Below are 22,998 nucleotides of genomic sequence, written 5' to 3' on the forward strand. Positions count from 1 at the left end.
AAGCTGAGTTGCTTTGTTGTGACTGTAGAAGCTCTTTAGATATTCTGGTAATCAATTACTTAGTAGATACATGATTTGCAAATATTTCTTCCATTTTCTGGGTTGACTTTCACTCTGTTGATAGTGTCCTTTGATGTGCTAATGTTTTTAATTTTGATGAAACCCAATTTATGTTTTTTTCTTTTGTTGCCAAAAGCATAGGCAACAAAAGAAAAACAGATAAATTGGGCTTCATCAAAATTAACATTCCAAGGAATCACTGCCAAATCCTGTGTCACGATGGTTTTCCTCTATGTGTTCTTTTAAAAGTTTTGTAGTTTCAGCCCTTACATTTAGGTCTTTGACCCATTTTGAGTTTAATTTTATATACGCTGAAAGGGTCCAACTTCATGCTTTTGGATGTGGATATCCAGTTTTTCTAGCACGACCTGTTGAAAAGACTTTCCTGTGCCCCACTGAATAGTCTTGATGCTCTTGTTGACAACTGACCACATATATGAGGATTTATTTTGGGTTACTCTTTTCTATTTCACTGGTCTATATATGTCTTCTTTATGACTATAGCACACCATTTTGATTACTAACTTTAAACTAAGTTTTGAAATTAGGAAGTGAGTCTTACAACTTTTTCTTCTTTTTCAAAATTGTTTTGGTTATTTGGGGTTCCTTAAGATTCCCTATTAATTTTAGGATGGGTTTTTCAATATCTGAAAAAAATGCTGCTGGTATTTTAATAAGGACTGCACTGAATCCGTAGACTCCTTTTCGTAGTACTATCATCTTAACAATATTAAGACTTTAATGATTTCCTGCGAGAAGAGCACTTTTCTCTTTGGATAAATGTCCCTTAATAAATTGATACTAACTCCACATATCAGTGTGAAAAAAAAAAATCACTGATTTAGAAAGTTTGATATATTTTTAAGGAAGTTATGAGAAATTTTTGGAATAAAATTTCCAGGTTTGTTATTAATCGAGATGATTAAAGAAATGTTTATACTTTTGACCTAAGAAAATCCAATATTTAAATATAATTAAAATATAAAGTAGGCAAGTAAATTCAATTCCATAACTACAGATTATTTGCCACAATATCTGGGTAACAGTCTAAAACCTTTATCAATTTTATGGCCTCTTCAGCAATTTTTTATTTTCATCTATTAATCCAATTATCTTAAAATGAATCTAATATTTATACTGATACAATTAGAAATAAATAATCTTGCTTGGGCTACTGAAATGGTTTTACCTTGAGTTGTAAGCTGCCCTTCTTGAGCCTGTACACAGCGAAGCTCTTCAATGGTTTCCTTTAGAGAATCCCTTTCTGTTCTCAACCTCTGGCGAGATTAAAAACAAGGAAAGTTAGCTGCAAGTTTTATGAATTTATTCATTAATGGTCTTTGCCTTACCTAATAAAATGATAAACAGTAGGAAACATGCATGTTTTGATCTTCTATGAAAAGATCATAGAAGGTGAAAGATTACAACAATTTTTTTCCATTTAGAAATATTGAGTATCTACATTGTGCAAGGCAATATGCTATCCAGTTTTTTTTCCATTTAACAATACTGAATATCTACAATGTGCAAGTAATATGCTATTCACACTTAAACATAAGAAATGCAACTGTCTACACCATCCTTAACAGTAAGTACCTAATTACATATATAACATTCTTTTCATTAAACACAAAAAAATTAAACAAAGAATATAAATATTCAAAATCATGAAAAAGAAAATATTTTTAAAAGATTCAAAATATGCTGAACAACACCACAAGAAATTGTGTCTTCTATAATACACAGAAAACAGAAAGTCTACATAAATATACAAAAAGTCATGAGCAAAACAATGTAAAAGTAGGAATGGTGATATAAATATAAATATATATAAAAAAATTAGAATGGAAGTAAAAATATTGTTTTAATCTTTTAATTTAGATCTATTTCTGAAACAAATGCAAATCTTAAATTTAAAAATAAACAGGATCTCTAATTTTTAAATTTATAAATAGTTGGAATTAATATAGTCAAAACAAGAATTAAATGTCAGCCTTAATTTTAGTAGTGCTCAAAACCAAAACGCCTAATTTATACTCACATCCTTTTCTTTTTGAAGAGTATCAACTTTTTCTTTTAGCCGCTTATATTCAAAATCTAATTTATCTGCTTTCTTCGATTCTTCAGATAATCTATTCTGCAGTTCTACTACCTGATACAGAAAAGTATCATTAATTTTATAATTTGAAACATTTGAAATTATCACTGTTTTATTATTAAACTATCCCTGAGGATATGTTTATTGATTTGAGAGTAAGACAAAGAGGGGGAGGGAGGTAAGGAAGAAGGAAGGGAGGGAGAGAGAGGGAGGAGGGGAGAGGGAGATGGCTGGAGAGAGAGAGGGAAAGATCGACAGACAGAGACAGACATTGATGTGAGAGACAAACATTGATCGGTCACTTCCCATACGTATCTGGCCAGGGATCAAACCCATAACTAGGTGTACGCCCTGACTGGGGATGGAACCTGCAGCCGTTTAGTGCACTGGATGGTGCTCCAACCAACTGAGCCACCCAGCCAGGGCTCCCCACAAATGTATGCACTTTTAAATGTATATGATACAGCAGCCTAACTCAATGGAGAGAACTAGGAACAAAAAACTGTCATTATGAGTTCTAAAACCAGATCACCTAGAGTAACGGTGTTCAAAATGATGGAAAAAAATATGGTTCTTCCATTTCCTATAATACAGACAACTGTACAGTCTGGAACCTGCTAAGCATAAAGCAAAAGAAATGCTAGGAAAAAAATCCAATTACATAGTTAAGCTTACAAGAAAGTAAAAGAAATCCTCACTTGCTAAAACTGGAGTAGAAGTACATGTGGAAGCCAAGAGGTGCAAATTGCCAAAACCAGGAACCTAGAGCTTAAAAATTTAATGGGAGACATGTGACTGTTAAATCACCTTGGGCTCTAAAAGATGATGAGTCAGTAAATAGGTGGCTGTGTGAGGTGGGGAAATCGATGAGCTTGAAAATTCAATAAGGAAACTTGCCTTTAAGTGAATGCACTTGGTTTAAAAAAGTGTAACTTGAAAATTTGTATTTATGATCTGCTAATACATGAATTTGTGCTTAAAATTCTGCCATGTACATGCTTTTCCTGTCAAATCCTAAAGCAAGCAATTAATTTAAAATAGTCTTGCCCTGGCTGGGTGGGTCAATTGGTTGGAGCATCATACCACACACCAAACGGTTGTGGGTTTGATTCCCAGTCAGGGCCGATACCTAGGCTGCGGGTTCAATCTCTAGTCAGGGTGTACAGAGGAGGCAACCAAATCTATCGATGTTTTTTTCTCCATTCCCCTCTCTAAAAATCAATAAACAGAGCCTCAAGTGAGGATTTGCAAAATAATTTTTTTTTAAATAAAATTGTCCTGGTTGTTAAATGCTGTGGAAAATCTGGCATAAGCAACACACACATCGTTTGGAGGGATATCACCTCAATCCAGGCCCTCCAATATTCCCAAAGATAAAGATGAACCAAAAAATAACAAAGACCAAAAAGAAATAAGCCACTATGAACAATGGTCAACAGAAAAACATTAACAGTAATAACAACAAAAACAGAATAAGACCTCCAAGGATTTCAGATTGTAATTATCAGATATAAAATATTAAATTTGATACTTTAAAGACAAATAAAGAAGAAAATCTAAATTATGAAAGGAATAAGAGATTACTAAAAATCATCAGGCTGGTTTGAAAGTACACCGAAAGACAACTTGAAGAAAGAAAAATACTATCATTGAAAAATAAAATATATTATGCTTCAGATCAGAAGCAGAGAATTAGTATATCATACAATATCACTACAATATTTCTAGGTGAAGATATCTTTTTATTTACTTTGTAATTCATTGTTAATACTAAATCTGATGTCCTTTATTAGTTCTGAAAAAATTTTAGCCATCTTTTCCTTCATATAATGTCTGTAAGTCCTGTTCTCTCCTCTGAGCTCTAATTAGATCATTTCTCCTTTTGATTTTACACTTTTTCATCTCATTTATAATTTCTTTCATCTACACTTATTTCGGGCTATTTCTCAATTCTCACTCAAATTCATTAATTCTTTCAACCTTGTTATGTGTTAAAAATTTTATAATAAAGTGTTGGGGATAAAATGTATCCACCAAAAAAACCTGCCAGGGCTGATCTACTAAAACTTTCCCAAATCGTTTTATTAAGCTAGTATAATTCTGATGCCAAAATCAGATAAGGAAACTATTAAATAGAAAATTTCAACGCAAAATAGTCTAAGTAAAATTAACAAAGCAGATCTAACAATGCAAAAACAACAAATAAATTCACAGTGACCAAATTAAGTTTATCTCAGGAATGCAAAGATGGTTTAAACATAGAAAATGTATACAACAGAAGTCTCTCAATAGGTGCAGGAAAAGTAGTTGGTTAAATTCAGTGCCCACTGAAGCTCTGGCTGGTGTGGCTCAGTGGATTGAGCACCAGCCTATGAACCAAAAGGTTGCCGGTTCAAGGGCTGGTCCCTGGTTGGGGATGCATGAGAAGCACCTAGTTGATGTATCTCTCACTCTCTTTCTCCCTCCCTTCCCCTCTCTCTAAAAAAAATAAACAAGATCTTTAAATTCAACAATCATCTAAGATAGACACACTAAGCAAATGGAATTTCTTTATCCTAGTAAAAGGTGGCTACAAAAAACTATAGCAATCCTTATACTGGTAAAACATTTAAAGCATTCTGTATAAAATCAACAACAACAAAAAAGCCTGTCTACTATTTTTGCTTCTATTTAAAATTGTATTAAAGGTCAGGCCTGCTGATTAAGAAGAAAAAGATGTCCTGGCTGGTGTGGCTCAGTAGATTGAGTGCTGGCCTGAGAAGCAAGGGGTTGCTGGTTCGATGAGTGGGTTGAAGGCCAGGTCCCCAGTAGGGGGCATACAAGAGGCAATCACACACTGATGTTTCTCTCCCTTTCTCCCTTCCTTCCCCTCTAAAAATAAATAAATAAAATCTTTAAAAAAATAGATGAAAAAGTGTATAATATAGAAAAAAAGAAATAAAACTTTTTATTTGTATATCAATTAACCAAGAGATTCAGTAGATATTAGAATATGAGAATTTGATAAAGTTGTAAAAATCAGTATATAAAAATCAATTTCAATCAGATTAATAAGCAACAAACTGGAAATGGTATCCTTTCTTTTGTTAATTGCATTTACAAAGACCAAATACATAAAATGTGTGCATGATATTTAGAAGAAAGGTATAAAAGTTAATTGAGAGATTCTGAAGAACTAAATAAACAGAAAGATATTATATTCACTGATAGGAATATTATTGTCATAAATATTTCAATTACCTCCCACATTAATCATTTTGGAGAATAATGTGGCAATATCTAATTAAATGAACATATTCTAAAGAAAAAATTCCATATAGTTGAACTTCCACATAGGTATAGAAGAGGCAATATTCAATACTATTTATTCACAGTGGCATTTCTGTGTAACATAAAATAAGAAGTTGAAACACCTTATTTGTCCTTCAACAGAAAAATCAATAAACTGTGGTACAGTCATTTAATAAGATACTATACAAATGAAGGAAATATAACTATATACCTATCAACATAAACAAATCTCACAAATATACTAATGAGCAAAAGTAAATTGTGGTAGAGTTTTTTCAATTTATAATTTATACAGAGTAGAGCAAGAGTAGTTACAGTTGTTCATATAAAAATAATACAATAATTAATAAATAATAATACAAGAATAAACTGTGTTTTGTGTACTCATAACCATAAACCTTTTGCCCCACCCTGTATAGCTTTAAAACATGTCAACATGCTATAAATTTTATATGCATACATATTAATAATTATACATATGCAGCAAAAGAATAGAGCAGTGATTTTTAACCAGGGTGCGCCACAACAATTTTAAAACATAACATACCTATTTAGTCAGGGGCATTGACCTCTTTTCCCTTACATTCTCAAGTAAAAAATGGTAACAGCCAACAAAACAATAGCCGTCCATTGTGAATGAATCAAAATTATACCTTTTTTATTTTTGTCAGATCAGCAAAAAATGTAATGTATTTTTTGGAGTGCTGCAGAATTATAGTAATTAGTATATGTGTGCCATGAGATGAAAATGGTTGAAAATCACTGGAATAGAGAGATGCAGAGGAATGAAAACCACAGAACAGCATAGTGGTTACAATAATGAGGGGAAGAAGAGTATGTTTCATTTTAAGCATGGACACAAATTATTTTTTTAACTTCTGTGTATTTTTTTAAGTATTATGCAATAAATTAAAAAATTAAAAACAATAAAAGGATGTGCTATAGAGACCAACCAGTAAGTTCTGGCGAAGAACTAAATTTCAAATGTAAAAATCAGAATACCATAAAAACGAAAGTCAGCAGATTTTTGATAAGTCATAGTGTTATAATGGAGAACCTGGTTGAAAACGTCATTTGGAAATTTTGATACTATTCTTTTACCTGTCTCTTGTATGTCTCAAGTTGACTTCGAGCTGCATTGGCTTTTCTTAACTCTTCCTCTAGACTGACAGTGTTCTGCATATACATAGTATTCTTCTCTTCTAAGAGTTTAACCTGCCGCCTCAAATCACCAAGATCTTCCAGCTTCTTTTTATATGATTCCACTTGGCCTTCTAGTTTAGACACTTTATCAGAAGAATGTCTAGAATAAGATGGAAAATCAAAAATCAGAAATACATCTACAGTATAAAGCTGTTTTGGATTGTGCTAAACCAAGAGGCATTGCCAGATAATAACATGTTCTAATGAAATTATAGGACCAAAGATGATTCCAGGTTAATTTTTTGCTCAGGTTAAAAAAATACAACCAAATTACAGCAAAAAATTGTAATGACAAATGTAAGGAAAAGCAACTGTGCGCGGAGGTAGCCAGAGACACATGTAGTAGGAAAAAAGCAAAATAAATTTTGCAGCGTCCAAAGGACTTGGCAATTAGAATGCTATTAGTGACCACAGAACAGCCGTTTCAGGGGAGTAGTTGGGGTAGATGGAGGCAAACTTTAGGAGGGTAAGGGGAAAACATAAATTTTATTCTGTATAATCTAAATTTGATCTGGAAGGAAGGAGAGAATAACAAGTTTTTCTCTTTTTCTAAGATGAGAGAGACCTAAAACCTAAATATAGGCTACGGAGGAAGATTCAGATGTGAAGAGAAGTGCTAACTGGTTGTTACACAGTCCTTGCGGAAGTGAAAAGCAGTGGGACCCAGAGCACTGAAGAAGAAATTAGCACTCGACAGGACGAAGAATAACAAGCCTATATTCTAGAAGCAAAAAAGAGAAGATTAGTGGGAATGTTAGGGAAGTGAGGAAGTGCAGGAGATAGAGGACATGGTGAGTCCGCAGTTCCTGGCCTCTTTCCTCCAGGCAGCAGGAGACAATGTCATCTACTGAGGGCAAGGCATGGAGGGGTTCGGTGGGATGGGCATGCAAGTGAGAAGAGTTATGAAAATGCATCATAGCTGTGAGGCAAATGGGAGACAGAGCTATCTACTGATGAGCAGAACCGTGGACCAGTGAAGAGGAAAGCTCATTAATTTGTAGTAGGACAAAAGAACATCACTATGTGAATTTCTCTATTTGTTCTCAGTATTCAAAGAGCAAAAGTGTAAAATACAGATGGTTGGAATGATCCAACAGAGGACAGATTATACAAGAACTGGAAAGGTGGAAAAATGAGGTGGCAGGCAATGAGGTACCCAGTGAGAGGCTACTTGAGGTGAAGATAAAAAGGCCGAGCAAGGACATGAAGTCTTGTCAGATAGGATATTATCTGAGAAAAAGAAAGACCAAGCGACTGCAGGACTCAAAATAAAGAAAAAGAGTAGTAATAAGTAAAGCTCCAGAGCTATGCAAGTATAAAGTGATGGTCATAGAGAAATTTCTATTTGACAAATATTTACATTCCACTTATTTGCCAGACACTGTTCCAAGTGTTTACAAATATAAACTCACTTAATTCTACATATAAATCTGAGGTAGGTATGTGTATTATTTCCATTTTACAAATGAGAAAATGGTTACATGAAGTTAAATAAATGATAGCACTGAGATCTAAATCCAGGTGGTCTGGCTCTTAAAGGGTTCTGGGTGATGAGAGGTCTGAGATTCTACAAAGATGGGAAGATTGTTTACCTAAGAACATCTATTTCATCTTTTAGAGACTGAGCGTCATCTGCCAAAGTGGTTAGTTCATCATTCTGTTGCCGAAGTTCAGAGACTTCCTTTTCTAACTCTTCACAGCGTATTCGATAATCATCTTTGGCTGCTTCTAGTCTGTAACCAAAACAAAATAAACCAAGAAAGTACTATTTACTGTCTAATAATTCTCCTTAAAACAGTAAACAAAAATAAAAAGCATAAGAATAAACTCTTCCTGAATTTGTCTCTCCTACATTTTGTGACCATAAACTATAATTCTAAGTTTTAATTATCCTAAAAATGGGTTCCACTGCTCCGAGGCTTGTGAAAAGATAAAACCTAATTACCAGTCCTTTATTCAGAAAGTCAGACATCAAGTTAATATTTTTCAAAATACAGCAGACAGAATTCATTTAAATGTTATTTTTAATTATGAAATTTATACTTTGTTGAAAATTTACAAAATACAGAAAAGCAAAAAAAAAGGATAAAAACCATATAATAGTCTAAATAGAAAACTACTATTAACAATTGTGGAGTACATCCTCCAGTCTGATTTCTATTCATAGATCTTTTTTCCCCCGAACATATAAAATACTATTTTTACTTCTTAATACATTTTGCTTAACATAAATCCTTCATTTAGATTGATAAGATTCTTTATCTCTCTCATCACAAATATTTATCATTGATTATTTACTTTTAATATTATGTATTTAATGTATAGAAACTCTTCATTTTTATGTAAGTCAACTGATGAATCTTATACTAGTTTCCACTTTTAGTATATGATTAGAAATTTTTTTCCCTCTTTTAATCCTACATTGTTAGTATTACATATGGTGTCATTTTAACATTAAAATTCTCAATTTCTCTTGAATTTATTTTGGTATTCAATGTAATTTATTTTGGTATATGATAAAACATAATGTGATATATATGATCTAACTTTTCCTGCCAAAATATCTACCATTGTCCCCAAAACATTTAATAAATATTTAACCTTTCTCTCTCTACTGACATACACTTGGGTTCCTAGATCTTCACACGTGTCATTGATTTGTCTATAATTTGCTGCACCAGTACCAAGCTATTTTAATTAGTATGGCATTGTAACAGATTTCAACACTAAATACGGTTAAGTACTCCCTCATTAAACTTTGTTCTCAAAATGTTCTGGGAATCTCTTTCTCATTATCACTTCTACACGAGCATAAAATTTAAATTGGAATTAAGTTCAAATTATATAACAATTTAACAGAAAATGACATTCTTACAAAGCTCCCAGAAAAACATGTAAAAATACATTGTTATCTCTCTTCATATATTAAAGTATTTTAAATGTTTAACTTAAGAAGTTTTTGTCATGTAAGTCTGTAATATTACAGTAGTCCCAACTTATCCATGGCAGATGCATTCCAAGACAACCAATGGACACCTGAAACCATGGATAGTACCAAACCTTATATATACTATGTTATTTCCTATACATACATACCTTTTCACTTAAATGAAGACTTTACAGCTTTTCTTTGGCATATCCAAGTTGCCAGCATCACTACTGTTGCATTTTGGGGCCATTATTAAGATAAGGCTTACCGGAACGAAAGCACTGCCATATTGCAACAGTTGATCTGGTAGCTGAGACAGCTACTAAGTGTTAATGGGCGCGTAGCGTGCAGAGGATGGAGACAATGAACAAAGGGATGATTCATGTCCCAGAGGGGACGGTGTGAGATTTCGTCATACCACTCAGGAGAGAATGCAATTTAAAAGTTGTAAGTTACTTATTTCTGGAATTTTCCATTTAATATATCTGGACTGCAGTTGGCCATGAGTAACTGAAACCACGGAAAGTGACTGCAGATAAGGTGGGACTATTGTACTTTTCATTTTTTTTTTAGGTAATTATATATGGAAGGCTTTTTTTTCTGATGATACTGAATAGTTATTGCTAGAAAAGCTTATGATTGATACAAATGTCTCACAGTTACCCTCTCCCTATTAAATGTTTATTGTTTTTAAGAACTTTTCAGCTGATTCTCTTATATATTCTAGGTAGACAAACATAAAACCTACAAACATTTTGACTTCCCAATATTTTCATCTCATTTCTTTTTATTTCATTCTCTAGAAAAGTAGTAACAACGAAATCTGATATAGCACCTACATGCCAGGTAATAGTCTCAGTACTTTACATATACTAACTCATTTAATATTTAACTTATTTAACACTCATTTAAAATTCTGGAAGGTAGGTAATACTATGAGACCATCTTATAGTGGAGGAAATGCAGGCATGCCCGAGGCTACACAGTTACTGAGTGGCAAAGCCACAATTTTTTAAATGTTGAGAAAAAAGTCAAATAAATTAAGATTCATTCATATATTCTGATTATAAAAAATAATAAAAATACTAAGACATATCAAGATACTGTATTGATAATGCATTTGAATTGTTAAAGTACTTCAAAACATATTATAATATGTATTCTGAAACTATTTCCTATACAATGAAAATGTAAGACAATTCTACTATTTTGTCATGTATCATGTGCTCCCATGTATACTGCGAACTCATGGTTTTCTGTGCGTTATACACAGGATTATTATACCCATGTATAAAGCACATCCTTATTTTTCCCTCAAAAATTTGGGCAAAAAGTGCACATTATACACAGCAAAATACAGACCACTTTCCCAAAACTGTATTTTAAAACCTGGCCACAATTTGTTGACTTCTGTCTCAGATGGCAGCACAGAAGGACACTGAACACACCTTCTCCCATAAACACATTGAATTTTCAACTACAGAGCAACTTCCTCTCAGGAAGAACTGAGGGCAACTGAATAGCTTCTGCACAGCAAATGAGAAAGAGAGACCACACAGAAATGGATAGGAGAAACTCAGACAAGGTGTGGTGGAAACCCCACTCCCAGTGCACCGCCTGCAGGAGGGAGGGAGGAATCGCCTTCTCTCCCGCCCCGGGGCATAGTGACACAAGAGTGGTTTCAATAGTGGTTTCAAGGGCACCTAGACTATAAGGGGGTAAAAATTCATTTAACAGCCTTAGAGCATTAGCCAAACAGGAGGTGGGTTGTGGAAACTCTTCCACTGCAGGAAGTATGGAGCGCCAGTGGTTGTGATCCCCTTCACCTTCAACTCACAGGCAGGAACATGATCCAGGTATTCTAGCCAGTCAGCCAGGGCTATTGGACAGTGCACCAGGCCCTGGGCTCATACCAGCTCCTTGGCTTGCCCTTGGGACTCCCCAGAGACCACACCCTTTCCAGCCACAGCTCAAGATGCTGGCTAGGCTTTGCCCTGAGAACTCCCCTTGGCCCTGTGCCTACTCCAATTATAGCTCTGGGCCCTGATGTGGCTTATCTTATGACAGTCTTCTCCAGCTCCAGCTTCCAGCCTGTCTGCCAAGGTGCCTCTATAGTGGCTTGTCCAGCTACACCCCAGGCTCTAACCTACCCCAGTTATAGCTCCTGGCCCGGTGCAGCTCGTACCTAGGACTTCTTGCAAATCATGCCACTTCAGTTACAGCGGCAAGCTCCAGTGCAGCTTGTGTCCAGGACTCTCCTTGGCTTGAGTGCACTCCAGCTACAGCTCCAACTGGCCTGTCAAGGAAACCCCAGTGTGTGGTTGGCCCTTGGAACTTACTACAGCCTGTGCCCACCATGATGGTAGCTCCACTCAATCTGCCAAGGTGTCCCCACTGCAGCTTGACCCAGGACTACCCGTGACCTCATCCTTAGCTGGCTCCAGCTCCAGCCACTGCTGGCCCACCACGGCAGCCACAGCAGCTCTCAGCAGCCAGCTCCCACTCTGGCTGGTCTGCCAAAGGCGCCCAGCATACACAGTCTACGAAGGGAAAGCTCCTACACAAGGCCACTACTTTGAGACCAGGAGAGGTTGCCATTTTGCCTAATTCACAGAAATAAACACAGAGAAACAGCAAAATAAGGTGACACCAAAATATGTTCCAAATGAAAGAACAGGATAAAACCCCAGAGAAAGAACTGAATGAACCAGAGACAAGCAACCAGTAAAATAAAGAGTTCAAAACACTGGTTATAAGGATACTCAATGAACTCAGGAGAAGAATAGACAAAACAATCAGAACTCAATAAAATAACTGCAATAAAAATACACTAGAAGGAATCAACAGTAAATTAGCTGAAGGAGAAGAAAAAGTCAGGGAGCTGAAAGACAAGGCAGTGGAAATCACTCAATCAGAATAGCAAAAAGAAGAGAGAATTAAAAAAAATGAAGATTGTTTAAGGGACAACATCAAGCACACCAACATTCCAGTCAGGGGGTACCAGAAGGAGAAGAGAGAGAAAGGGACAGAAAACCTATCTGAAGACACAAAGGCTGAAAACTTCACCAATCTGGTTAAGTAAACAGACATCCAAGTCCAGGGAGCACAGAGGGTCCCAAACAAGATGAACCCACAGAGGACCACACAAGATAAAGAGAAATCTTAAAAACAGGAGGAAAGCAGCTAGTTACATATAAGGGCTTCTCCAAGAGACCATGAGCTAATTTTTCAACAGAAACTTTGCAGGCCAAAAGGAAATGGCACAATGTATTTGATGTGATAGAAGAGAGAAAACCTATAGGCAAGAATACTCAATCAAGCAAAATTATCATTCAGAACTGAGGGACTACAAGAGTTTCCCAGACAAGCAAAAGCTAAAGGAACTCATCACTATTAAACTAGCATTGTAAGAAATGTTAAAGGGACATCTTTAAGAGAAAAAGGCCAAAACTAAAAATAAGGAAATATAGGAAAGGAATATTCTCATTAATAAAGGCAAACATTTTGTAAATATAACAAATCAACCAATTATCAAATTAGCATGAACGTTAAAAGACAAAAGTAGTAAGAGCATGTGTAAATACAGTAATAAACTAAGGAACTCACACATGCACAAGATGTGAAATATTATGTCAAAAACATAAATGTGGGGGTATGAGTAAAAAATGTAGTGCTTTTGGAATGCATTTGAATGTAAACAACCATCAACGTAAAACAGACTACTATAAACATAGCTTTTATGTTACATATGAATCTTAGGGTAGCCACAAACTAAAATCTTCTAATAAATACACAAAAAATAAAGAAAAAGGAACCCCAACAAATCACTAAACAAAATCATTAGTGCACAAGAAAAGACAGCAAGAGAAGAAGAAATGAACGGGGAAGAACTACAAGAAAAATCAGAAAATAATAAAATGATAAGTACATATATATTCATAATTATTTAAATATAATTGGACTAACTGCTTCAATCAAAAGACAGGGTGGCTAAAGAGATTAAAAACAACAAGACCTGTGGATATTCTGCCAATAAGAGGCTCACTTCAGACAGAAGGACACATAGAGACTGAAAGTGAAGGGACAGAAAAAGATATTTCATGTGAATGGAAACAGAAAGCTAAGGTAGCCAAACTTGTATTGACAAAATAGACTTTAAAACAAGACTGTAATAATAGACAAAGGGCATTGCATAATGATAAAGGGATCAATCCAATAAGAGGATGTAACACTTCTAAACACCTATGCACCCAGTGTTGAAGCCCTTAAATATATAACGCAATTATTAATGAACACAAAGGGAGAAATCGATAGTACTACAATCACAGTAGCAGACTTTAAAATCCCACTTAACATCAATGGATAGGTCACCCAGACAGAAAATCAACAAGGAAACAGTGGCCTTCAAGGACCACCTGGGCCTAGAAAGACTTAATAAACAGCAGAATACAGATTTTTTCAGGTGCACATGGACCATTTTCCAAGACAGACTACAAGTTAGGCCACAAAACTAGTCTCAGTAAATATAACAAGACTGAAACCATATTAAGCATCTTCTTTGAATAAAATGATATGAAACTAGAAGTCAATTACAAGAGGAAAACTGGAAAAGATATGTAAACACATGGAGGCCAAACAACATGTTACTAAACATTCAGTGGGTTAATGAACAAAATCAAGGAGAAAATAAAGTGTCTTGAAAAAAATGAAAATGGAAACACAACAATCCAAAATCTCTGGGATGCAGCAAAAGCATTTCTAAGAGAAAAATTCATAACAAGACAGGCCTACCACAAGAAACAAGAAAAATCTCACATAAACAATCTAACTGTATACCTAAAAGAACTAGAAAAAGAATAAACTAAACCCAAATGAGTAGAAGGAAGGGAATAATAAAGAACAGAGCAGAAATATATAAAAGAGACAAAAAAATACCTATAGAAAATATCAATGAAACTAAGAGCTTGTTCTTTGAAAAGATAAATAAAACTGATGAACCTTTACCCAGACTTATCAAGAAAGGGGAGGTCCAAAGAAATAAAATGATACTCGAACCCTGGCTGGTGTGGCTCACTGAACTGAGTGCCAGCCTGAGAATCAAAGGGTTGCCAATTCAATTCCCAGTAAGGGCACATGCCTGGGTTGCAGGCCAGGTCCCCAGCATCGGGTGCTCAAGAGGCAACCGCACACTGATGTTTCTCTCCCTCACTTTCTTTCCCCTTTCCCTCTCTCTAATAATAAATAAATAAAATCTTAAAAGAAGACAACACTTTAAAAAATATTATTAGAAAAAACAAATACTTGAAAGAGAAGTGACAATCAACACCCTAGGAATGCAAAGAGCAATGAGAGAATACTATGAACAATTATATGCTAACAAATTTGACTCCATAGAAGAAATGGGTAAATTCACAGAAACATATAATTTTCCAAGATTGAGTCAGAAAGTAACATAAAATCCAAACAGACCAATTACTAGAAATGAAATTGAATCAATAATAAAAAAGCTCCCAAGAAACAAAAGTCCAGGACCAGACCATCTCACAGGTGAATTCTACCAAGGATTCAAAGAATCAATACCTATCCTTCTCAAACTATTCCAAAAAATTGAAAAGGAGGGGAAGATGCCTAACTCATTCTATGAAGCCAGCACTGCACTGATACCAAAACCAGACAAAGGCACTAACAAAAATGAATGAATGAAGGAATGAATGAATGAATGAATAAACGAAAAGTTACAGGCCATAATCATAGATGCAAAAATCTTCAACAAAATATTAGCAGACCAAATTCAACAATACATCAAAAAGAACATACAGCATGATCAAGTGGGATTTAATGCAAAGATGCAAGGATGGTTCAATATCCACAAACCAACCAAGGTGACATACCACATAAACAGAATGAAGGATAAAAATTATACAATCATATCACTAGATGCAGCAAAAGCATTTGACAAAATTCAACAATAAAAACTCAATAAAGTGGGTATAGAAGAAACATACCTCAACATAATAAAGGCCATACGTGACACAGCCACAACTAATATCATACTCGTAACAGTCACAAACTGAAAGCTTTTTCTCTAAAATCAGGAACAAGACAAGGATGCCCACTCTCATCATTCTTCTTTAACATAGTATTGGAGTCCTTGCTGCCTCAAGCAGACAAGAAAAAGAAATATAAGTATACAAACTGGAAAGGTAAAGTTGTCACTATTTGCAGATGACATACTATACATATAAAACCCTATCAGAATTAATACATGAATTCAGTAAAGTTGCAATATACAAAATTAATATTCAGAGATCTGCTGTGTTTCTATGCACCACTATCGAACTACCTGAAAGAGAAATTAAGAAAACATTCCCACTTACAATTGCAATGGAAAATACCTAGAAATACATTTAATCAAGGTTCGGATAAACCTGTATTGTGAAAGCTACAAGAAACTAACGAAAGCAATTAAAGACACAAATAAATGCAAAGATTACCAGTGCTCATGAATCAAAAGAATTATTATTGTTAAAATGTCCGTACTACCCAGAACAATCTACAGAGTCAATGCTATCCCTATCAAAATACCAATGGCATTTTTCTCAGAACAAACAAATCATCCCAAAATTTACATGGAACCACAAAAGACCCTGAATAGCCAAAGAAATCTTAAGAAACTTAAAATTTGGAGGTACCACACACCATTTCAAACTATACTACAAAGCTATAGTTATCAAAACAGTAGGCCAACCTTCCTATCAAGAGGACAGTGTAAACAAACATGGTTCACCTCTTTGCACAACCACAACAAAATTACAACTAAGATATAGAACAACCATAGCTCAGAACCAACAGAAATCAAACTGAATGAAAGTCTGACAACTACGGAATTAAAGAAACCACACCCATCCAGACTGATAGGAAGAGAGAAGGCACAGAATGGGCTGGTCCCAAATCCATGTGTGGTAGATAAATACTTGGGAGGGATATCTCAGAAGTGAGCTCGCCCATCCCACACCAGGCCCCCTAGCCCAGGGTTTCAGTACTAGGAAGGTAAGTCCCCACAATTTCTAGCTGCAAAAACAAGCTGGGTCTGAATGGGTGGAAGAGATTTCTGAGGCCCCAAGCACTTCCTCTTAAAGAACCCACACACTGGATCACCTACTCAGAATCACTCTCTCTGGGCTCCGGTGACGAGGGGTGACTTGAGGGGCACCAGTGGCATGCAGGGGGAGGCTGAGTTGTATGGAATCAAGGTGAGCAGAGACCACTGTCCTTTTTCTGGGCCCTCCCCCAACAAAGCCGGCAGTCTGGTGCATTATCTAAGAGTCCATCAACCTGGCCAACACTGTCTGACCTGCCTTGGAGATTCCCAGAGACTCCACCCCACCCAGGCCCACCCAAGCTGCTTTCCCATGTGAAAGGTCTTCGCTCAGGCTTCAAGACCCCCTAAATCCTCCTAAACACTCGCAGCTGGCCTCAGTGAGCCCCAGGACTGGAACTAACAGCCTAAACTCACAGCTTGGCTTGGCATGGAAATCTCCAATCCCAGCACAAGTAGCAGCCATCTCAGACTGCTTTACAACTCAGAAAGGGTGGCCCCAGGCAAAACAAAGGACGGGGCTGATCTTGGTCTGTACCACCGAGGAAACCCCAGTGGTCAGCACACCCAGTGGACAGCTACAGACCATGTTGGAACACCACCATCCTGCCCTTGCACAGCTGATCCTCCATGGAGGGTGGAGGTTGGTGGTCAGTGGTCACAGCCAATCCTTGCAGCTAATTGGCTTGGGTAAATCCCTCCTATGATCTGCCAGCAGCAACCAAAGGTCACCTACAAGAGGATGGTGTACTCAGCCCACACAAAGGGCACACTTAGAGTACCCAACCTGAGTAATAGGGGAGGCTGTGCCACTGGACCTTACAAGACACCTACATTAGGCCACACTACCAAGACAGGGAGTCAAAGCAGCTCTACCTAATACATAAACAAACACAGGGAGGCTGCCAAGATGAGGAGACAAACAAATATGGCTCAAATGAAAGAACAGATCAAAACTCCAGAAAAAGAACTAAGCAAAATGGAGATATGCAATATATCAGATGCAGAATTCAGAACACTGGTTATAAGGATGCTCAAGAAACTTAGTAAAGACCTCAACAGCATAAAAAAGATCCAGTTGGACAAGAAGGATACACTATTGAAATACAGAACAATTTACAGGAAAACAACAGTAGAGTAGATAAAGCCAAGAATCAAATCAATGATTTGGAACATAAGGATGACTAAAACAACCAATCAGGAACAACAAGAAGAAAAAAGAATCCAAAAAAATAAGGATAATATAAGCAGCCTCTGGGACAACTTCAAGAGTTCCAACAGTTGCATCACTGGTTGCCAGAAGGAGAAGAGAAAGAGCAAGAAACTGGACATCTATTTCAAAAAATAATTAAAAGAAAACTTTCCTAATCTGGTGAAGGAAATAGGCACGCAAATCCAGGAAGCACAGAGAGTCCCAAACAAGCTGGACTCAAAGAAGCCCACCCCAAGACACATCATAATTAATATGCCAAAGGTTAAAGATAAATAGATGTGAGGGTGGGTGTGGGAGAATGCGTGAGAGGTGAGGGGATTACAAAGTACAAATAGGTAGTTACAGAATAGCTATGGGAATGTAAAGTACAGTGTAGGAAAGGAGCAGCCAAAGAACTTACATGCATAACCCATGGACATGAACAAGGGTAAGGGGATTGCCTGAGGGAGTGGGGGGGGCTGGGTGGAAGAGGGAGAAGGGGGGAAAAATCAGGACAACTGTAATAGCATAATCAATAAAATATAATTACAAAATATTGTAATGACAAAAATTAAAAAACAGACACACAGATCAATGGAACAGAATCGAGTCCAGAAATAAACCCATGCTTATATGGTCAATTAATCTACAACAAAAAAGGCAAGAATACACAATGGGGAAAAGACAATCTCTTTAATAAATGTTGGGAAACAGATACATGCAAAAAAATGAAACTAGACCACTTTCTCATACTATATACAAAAATAAACTCAAAAAGGGTAAAAGACTTAAATGTAATACCTGAAACCATTAAACTCCTAGAAGAAAACATGCAGTAAACTCTTTGACATTGGTCTTAGCAATGTTTTTTGGATATGCTTCCTTGAGCAAAGACAACAAAAACAAACATAAATAAATGGGACTACGTAAACTTAAAAGGGTTTATTTAACCCAGTGAAAGAAACTATCCACAAGATGAAGAGGCAACCTAGTGAATGGGAGAAGAAATGTGTAAATGATATATCTGATAAGAAGATAATACCCAAAATATACAAATAACTCATTATAACTCAACATTAAGAAAACAATCCAATTAAAAAATGGTCAGAGAACCCGAACAGACATTTCTCCAAAGACATACAGATGTTCAACATCACTAATCATCAGGAAAATGCAAATCAAAACCACAATGAAATATCACCTCACACCTGTCAGAATGCCTATTATTTAAAAAACAAACAAACATAGAACAAGGGTGGAGAAAAAGAAACCCTCGCACACTGCTGGTGAGACTGTAAACTAGTGCAGCCACTGTGGAAAACAGCGTGGCAGTTCCTCAAAAAATTAAAAGCGGAACTACTACAAGACCCAGCAATTCCACTCCTAGGTATTTATACAAAGAAAACGGATTATTTGAAATAATATATGCACTCTTATGTTCACTGAAACACTGCTTACAATAACTAAGATATGGAAGCAACCTAGGTGTCTTTTGAAAGATAAACAGATAAAGATGTAATACATATACATGTACAATGGGATATTAGCCATAAATTGGAATAAAATCTTGCCATTTGTGACATGAATGGTCCTAGAGTATTACGTTAAGTGAAATAAATTAGACAGAGGAAGACAAGCACTATATAACTTGACCTATTTCTGGAATCTTAAAAAAGGAGGCAAAAAAAGAAAAGGAAATAAAAACAAATTCATAGAGAGAACTAATGGTTGCCAAAGCAGAGGTGTGGGGGGATGGGCAAAAAAGAGGAAGGGGATTAGGAAGTACAAACTTCCAGTTATAAAATAAGTCACAGGGATGAAAGGTACAGTATAGGGAATAGTCAATAATATTGGGAGTATTATGTACGGTAACAGATGGTTACTAGACTTACTGTGATCACTTTGTAAGAGATATAAATGTTGAATCACTATGCTGTATACCTGAAACTAATATAATATATATTGTGTCAACTATAATTTTAAACAACTAGCCACAATTTAGAAACATTAAAGTAAAGTCGTATTTAGATTTTACTATCCACTGATTCTGTCTTAGAAAATCAAGGTGCAAACGAACGGTTCTCAAGTTTTCGGTCTCAGAATCCCTTCACAGTGTTAAAATTACTGAGATTTACAAGAACTTTTGTTTTATAAGGTTTTATCTATCGATATATAACAAATCCATTATGTTAACACAGACAACTCATTTACTTAAAATAATCATATTTTCTAAAACAAAAAATATAGTGAGAAAAAATGGCAATGTTTTACACTTCTGTAATTTAAATAATCTGGTTTAATAAAAGGAAGCTGGGTTGTCATATCTGTTTCGATATTCATCTGCTGTTATGGCTTTTACGCTGAAGTACATGACGGAAACAAGCCCAGCCTTCCTCAGACACGCAGCTAGAAAAGAGAGCGCGCTGCAGATTCTCTGAGGGGGCCTCTGAGACCCTTTGCAGGGGTCCTCGGACCACACTTTGTACTGCTCGTGTAGAGGGGATGGATTGTTTCTCAAGTTTCTAAGAAGACTAAAGTTTTTTATTTTTTCCTGTTAAGGCAAAAAGGAAAAAAAGTCCAGAAACATTTCATTGAGGAACAGTAAAGAATACGTTACCATACTAAGTTAGCTGAGAAAGTAAAAATCTAATTGGTATTTAATTTCTCTTATTATTTAACGCTGGAAATCTATGTGGCTAGGTAAACAGGTCATAATATATTTTGTAGTAAATCATAGCAAAATAGTTTTATCATACTGCTAAACCCTGCAGTGTTGTGGTTCTGTTTTGTTTTTGCAGGACACCAAGTTTTTCCTTTTCTTCCTTTCTCTTTCACCATCCAGTTGCTATCGGTCCCTCCTTCTTCCCTTTGGACTTTTTCTCTCCCAGAAGATGTGTTTAGAAGACTGTCTGTCCCTTTAAATCAGTTTGCTCTTTAAATAAGTCTGTCTCTAGAAACCATGCACTTGGCATCTGTATTGTGTCTGTTTAAACTGAGTGCCTGAAAAGGACACCACTCTCTTTAAAATCAATACCAGTATCTTTCCTTTAAGAACACGCACTTACTTTGAAATCTGTTCCCTGCAGTTTGCATTCTAATCTCCTTTTTCTGTTTTAAGTGATTTCAGACTTTGAGTGAATTTAATCTTTCTGATTATCATTCCAACTCACCCACAGGCCCCTCCACTAGTGTTCTGTCTTCCTCTGATTTTTTTCTCAGTCTGCTTTATGTGCCTCAAAGTGCCTGGCAGAATAGGGGTAGGACAGGTGCGTGGGAGGGGGCTGGTGTTTGTTTTCTTCCTTTCACTCACAGTTATATTTCAGTTGGAGCATTCTGTCTTTGAGTAATATTGAAGGAGTAGCTTTCACAGAATTTTTCCTAGATGTGAAGATATTTCATGTCATGTGGGAAGATTCTGAGGAAGTTGTTTATTACACAGTGTCCTTGGTCTGCAGCTCCCCAGAAGTCCTAACACTATATTCTTAATTTTAAAAGGTAAGTTACCAAATTTTTAAAACTCAGATTTTATGACTCGTCTTTTACCTAAATGTTTCTTCTTGGAGCTGTTCTAATTGAGTTTGGAGTTGCAGATGCCTTCTTCCTGCTGGACTGTTAGGATCTTCTATGGAATCAGACTGATTAAGTCTTTCCATTAATACCTGATTCTCTGCCAACAGACTACTTTTCTCCTCTTGCAATGCTGCAACCTGTTAGAATATAGGAAGACATCAGTTATTTCCCCCCATTACACTGGCACTGGAATAATCACCTATGAATCACCATTATAAATTAATGCAAATTTTTTTAAAGTACACTCAACCTTCACTTAAAACTTTTACATTATTTTGAAATATTGCATAGGCAAAGTAATATGTAAGCAAGAATTCATTATTTGAGATCTGATAAGACAATTAAAGAGGTATAGATGGTAACTAAGCTCACAAAAAGATATTCATGATTAGTTGTTAGGAAATGCAAATTAAAAACACAATGTTAGACCAATACACTCTGACTACAATAGCTAAAATTAGAAAGCCTAGCTGTACCAAGTGTACAAATGAAAGCCTCATACAGTTCTAGTAAGAATATAAAATGTTTTAAGTGCTTTGGAAAAGAGTTTTGCATTTTCCTAAAAAAGTAAACATGCACCTATCACATGACCCAGACATCCTACTCCTAGGTATTTACTTAGGTATTTTAAGAGAAATAAAACTGTATGTCCACCCAAAGACTTATAAAAAATGTTTATAGCAACTTCATATGTAATGAAGAAAAACTAGAAACAAAAATGTTCATCAACAAGTGAACGGATGAATAAACTGTAGAACATCGATACAACAGAATATTATTTCACAATAAAAATGGAATTAACTATTGATACTGACAACATGAGTGAATCTCAAAATAACGAATGAAGTCAGACAAAAAAAATAACAGTATATACTCTATGATTCCGTTTATATATAATTCTAGGAGATACAAGCTAATTTATAGTAGCTGAAAGCAGAGCTGGGAACTCGCGGGGGGTGATGGGTTCATTATATTGATTGTGGTGATTTCACATGCTCATACATGTCAACACGCATCAAAACTGTACATTTTAAATATGAGTAGTTTATTATCTGTCAATCATACCTCAATACAGTGTAAAACCAAAGTTGCCTGCCATTTCTAATTCTCCCTCTCCATCTCCCATTTCCTTCTGAACTCATTCTAGTTGGACTTTTGGCTCTAGCATTCCACTAAAACTGCTCATCAGGATCACTACTGACTTCTGGGTTGCTACGATCCATCAGGAACATTGGACACAACTGATCATATCCTCTTCTTTGAAGTATTTTCTTCACTTGGCTTCCAGGATACCTTACTCTCCTGGTTTCTGTACCAATTCACTGGCTTTACCTTCTTTTTCTCCTTGGTCAATTCCTCTTACTCTCCCTTCCATTACACCACCCCACAGCTTTTCTCAATACAGTGACAGCTTCCAGTTTCATGGCTGTAAACACCATCTATTCACTGACAACATGCATTTCTATTTCTATCCTGGAACCCTGAACTGGAGGTCATTTCTACTTGGATGTCTAATAGGCATCTCAAATTTAAATCATCTAAACTAAACTCTTAAT

At 35.9% G+C, this 22,998-nt stretch overlaps 1 protein-coding gene across 2 annotated transcripts in view; it reads right to left on the bottom strand.

Annotated features, from left to right (window-relative positions):
* Nucleotides 1-22,998, bottom strand: part of HOOK3 (hook microtubule tethering protein 3) — an 87,301-nt gene that overhangs the window by 31,368 nt on the left and 32,935 nt on the right. Inside the window, exons 9-13 of one of the 2 annotated variants that reach the window (XM_054565935.1) lie at nucleotides 21,416-21,579; nucleotides 8,245-8,385; nucleotides 6,551-6,752; nucleotides 2,102-2,212; nucleotides 1,250-1,337 (exon numbers count right to left, since the gene is read on the bottom strand). In XM_054565935.1, coding sequence (XP_054421910.1) covers nucleotides 1,250-1,337; nucleotides 2,102-2,212; nucleotides 6,551-6,752; nucleotides 8,245-8,385; nucleotides 21,416-21,579 — 706 coding nt within the window. The remainder of the gene's footprint in view (nucleotides 1-1,249; nucleotides 1,338-2,101; nucleotides 2,213-6,550; nucleotides 6,753-8,244; nucleotides 8,386-21,415; nucleotides 21,580-22,998) is intronic. The other variant, XM_054565936.1, reaches the window with a different exon arrangement.

This window comes from Pteronotus mesoamericanus, unplaced genomic scaffold (genome assembly GCF_021234165.1).
Source record: "Pteronotus mesoamericanus isolate MK-2021 breed Mesoamerican mustached bat unplaced genomic scaffold, CSHL_Meso_final contig_169, whole genome shotgun sequence".
Lineage (NCBI taxonomy): Eukaryota > Metazoa > Chordata > Mammalia > Chiroptera > Mormoopidae > Pteronotus > Pteronotus mesoamericanus.